Source organism: Sinocyclocheilus anshuiensis, unplaced genomic scaffold, assembly GCF_001515605.1.
Source record: "Sinocyclocheilus anshuiensis isolate Anshui unplaced genomic scaffold, SAMN03320099.WGS_v1.1 scaffold1854, whole genome shotgun sequence".
Classification (NCBI taxonomy): domain Eukaryota; kingdom Metazoa; phylum Chordata; class Actinopteri; order Cypriniformes; family Cyprinidae; genus Sinocyclocheilus; species Sinocyclocheilus anshuiensis.
In genome coordinates, this window is record NW_015546040.1 from 1,283,905 (window position 1) to 1,287,209 (window position 3,305).

Below are 3,305 nucleotides of genomic sequence, written 5' to 3' on the forward strand. Positions count from 1 at the left end.
GCTCTTATTATCTCAAGGCTTTAGTGTTTGTCTTCACAATCTCTTTGTGCCAGCAGAAGCTCGTTCCCCATCTCCTACATCATGCTCTATTTCTCAGTGTTTGTGTGGATGTGCCTCTGCTTCATGAATCTCCAGCTAAATATAGTCATGGCAGTGTGACGCTGGAGTGTTGCGTGATGCCCGTCTATAACCTCGCTGAGGATGCAGTTGCAGAAGCACTAACTGGATAACTGTGACAGATCAACAAGGTAACCTCTGCAGACACATGGACTCCTCTGGAGATTAAAGCAAGGTGAAGGTGCAGTGATGTGAGTGGAATGCAGTGATTTCTTCTGAAGCTGTAAAATGCATTTGAGGAAATACAGTAGCACTACTGTACAAGTTTAGAGTAAATTTGGGACTGTATAAAATCGTTGTAGTTTATCTGATTGCACCAATGCATTTTTTTCACTTGCCTGTATATGCAAACTTTTACAAGTACCTTGTTTTTGATGTCTCTCCAAATGAAAAATCCTATTTTAAAAAGGACATGCTGCATAGCATCACATCGTGCACTTGATGTTTTTGCTACTTTGTTGAAATTGTGCACTGATTTAATTGCATATTTCATGAACTAATCTGACAAACAATGTTTGAGAAACTGGCAAAAACAGATTTTAACAGGTCAACATTAAAAAAAGAGATGATTTTAAAACACAATGATCTAAATGTGTTTTTTTAAATCAGCGAGTAAATAGCATCATGGATTGTTCTCAGTCTGGAAATGCAGACGCCACAATGGAGACGGATGGGAGCGTGAACGCTGCGAAAGATGATACAGATGAAGACAAAGAAAAGCATGAAGGTAAATAATTAAAAATTTATTGGCAAATAATCTCAAAATTACCTTCTCTTAAAGGAACAAGCGCTCCCAAAAATTAAAATGTGCTCACCCTCAGGCCATCCCAGATTAGGATGAGTTTGTTTCTTCATCAGGTTTGGAGAAATGTAGCGTTGCATCAGTCTCAGCAATGGATGCTCAGCAGTGAATGGGTGCCGTCAGAATGAGAGTCCAAGTAATCCACAGGAAGCATTATTATGGGTTATGGACTTGTACTTTAACAAGCAGCAATGGTTTAAAGTTAAAAACATCTTGTTTCAGCTTTTGTCTTCTCCAGATGTTAACTGATGGACTGGAGTGCTGTGGATTACTTGTGGATTATTGTGATGTTTTCACTTGCCTGTATATGCAAACTTTTACAAGTACCTTGTTTTTGATGTCTCTCCAAATGAAAAATCCTAAAAGTCCTATTTTAAAAAGGACATGCTGCATAGCATCACATCGTGCACTTGATGTTTTTGCTACTTTGTTGAAATTGTGCACTGATTTAATTGCATATTTCATGAACTAATCTGACAAACAATGTTTGAGAAACTGGCAAAAACAGATTTTAACAGGTCAACATTAAAAAAAGAGATGATTTTAAAACACAATGATCTAAATGTGTTTTTTTAAATCAGCGAGTAAATAGCATCATGGATTGTTCTCAGTCTGGAAATGCAGACGCCACAATGGAGACGGATGGGAGCGTGAACGCTGCGAAAGATGATACAGATGAAGACAAAGAAAAGCATGAAGGTAAATAATTAAAAATTTATTGGCAAATAATCTCAAAATTACCTTCTCTTAAAGGAACAAGCGCTCCCAAAAATTAAAATGTGCTCACCCTCAGGCCATCCCAGATTAGGATGAGTTTGTTTCTTCATCAGGTTTGGAGAAATGTAGCGTTGCATCAGTCTCAGCAATGGATGCTCAGCAGTGAATGGGTGCCGTCAGAATGAGAGTCCAAGTAATCCACAGGAAGCATTATTATGGGTTATGGACTTGTACTTTAACAAGCAGCAATGGTTTAAAGTTAAAAACATCTTGTTTCAGCTTTTGTCTTCTCCAGATGTTAACTGATGGACTGGAGTGCTGTGGATTACTTGTGGATTATTGTGATGTTTTTATCAGCTGTTTGGACTCTCATTCTGACGGCACCCATTCACTGCAGAGCATCCATTGCTGAGACACTGATGCAGTGCTACATTTCTCCAAATCTGATGAAGAAACAAACTCATCCTAATCTCGGATGGCCTGAGGGAGAGCACATTTACAGCACATTTTTATTTCTGACTGAAACACAACACTACATCTGTATAAATTTGAATGAGGAATGCATCAGTTTTTCACTTGTTATATTGGGCAGAAGTCGTCCCTGTGCGTAAGGCCTCCTGGGAGCCCAGTGTGCTTTCCACCATTGGAAAGGAGATGCATTATTTCGCCGGTCATGAGATCAGCATCTGGGAGTCTCTCGATTCATTTGGTTCTGTCATTTGGCCAGCAGTGAGACGAATACTTTATTACATATTTGAAATATAAGCTGAAGTGTGCCATTAGTCGGATGTTCAAATTCATCCTGGTGTTCAATTTCATGTTTAGAGTCACTTTCTGAAGAGTGAAACACTGTGACACTTTCACAACAATGATCTGTTTGTTTGAGTTGCCCGAAATGTCAACTTCTGACTCGACCAATCACGAGTTTGGGGCGGGGCTATCTAACTGACCAATGGCAAACAGGCATGGGCACATGCAAGGAATTTTTAGTCTAGAACTTGTTCTAGAGGAGCAAATAATGGCACAGTTCACCTTTAACCATTTGTACATTTGGTTCCTGATTGATATTCATAATCATGATACATTTTCTAAATTATTATTTAGGCTCTGGCTCTGTGTCGCTACCTTGAGTCCAACCAAGCGATGGTTGACCTTGTTGACAAGGCGGTGCTAGAGATTGGCGCCGGCACAGGTCTTATTTCCATCGTGGCCAGTCTGTTGGGTAGGTACTAAGCAGCAGTGCTGGGGAAAGTTACTTTTAAAAGTAATGCATTACAATGTTGCGTTACTCCCTAAAAAAATAACTAATTACGTTAGTTACTTTTTATGGAAAGTAATGCGTTACGTTACTTTTGAGTTACTTTTTAAATCTGGGCAGGTGTTCAGTGAATCTGAGGGTTGACCCTCCTAAAAAAATGATTAAAAACCATCATGCTGTGTATTGTAAATAACAATGTTTTATACTTTAAATAATTATGCAAGTAGTAAAACAAAAACGCAAACGGGGCAAAAATGCGTTTTAAGTTTAGAAACATTTTGAGTCTCCCCCTCCCTTGCCTCACAGTGCTTTGGTCCGAATGCCTGCTTTCCTCTTTCACATCACCTACACACACACACACACACACACACACACACACACACATATGAGTCCGGTGAGAGACAAAGACAA

The 3,305-nt window shown here is 39.2% G+C and overlaps 1 protein-coding gene across 1 annotated transcript in view; it reads left to right on the forward strand.

The window, feature by feature from the left end:
* The first annotated feature begins 741 nt into the window (after window positions 1–741).
* Window positions 742–3,305, forward strand: part of mettl21ca (methyltransferase 21C, AARS1 lysine a) — a 10,137-nt gene continuing 7,573 nt past the window's right edge. Inside the window, exons 1-4 of the mRNA XM_016500033.1 lie at window positions 742–844; window positions 1,544–1,618; window positions 2,229–2,365; window positions 2,741–2,858. Coding sequence (XP_016355519.1) covers window positions 742–844; window positions 1,544–1,618; window positions 2,229–2,365; window positions 2,741–2,858 — 433 coding nt within the window. The remainder of the gene's footprint in view (window positions 845–1,543; window positions 1,619–2,228; window positions 2,366–2,740; window positions 2,859–3,305) is intronic.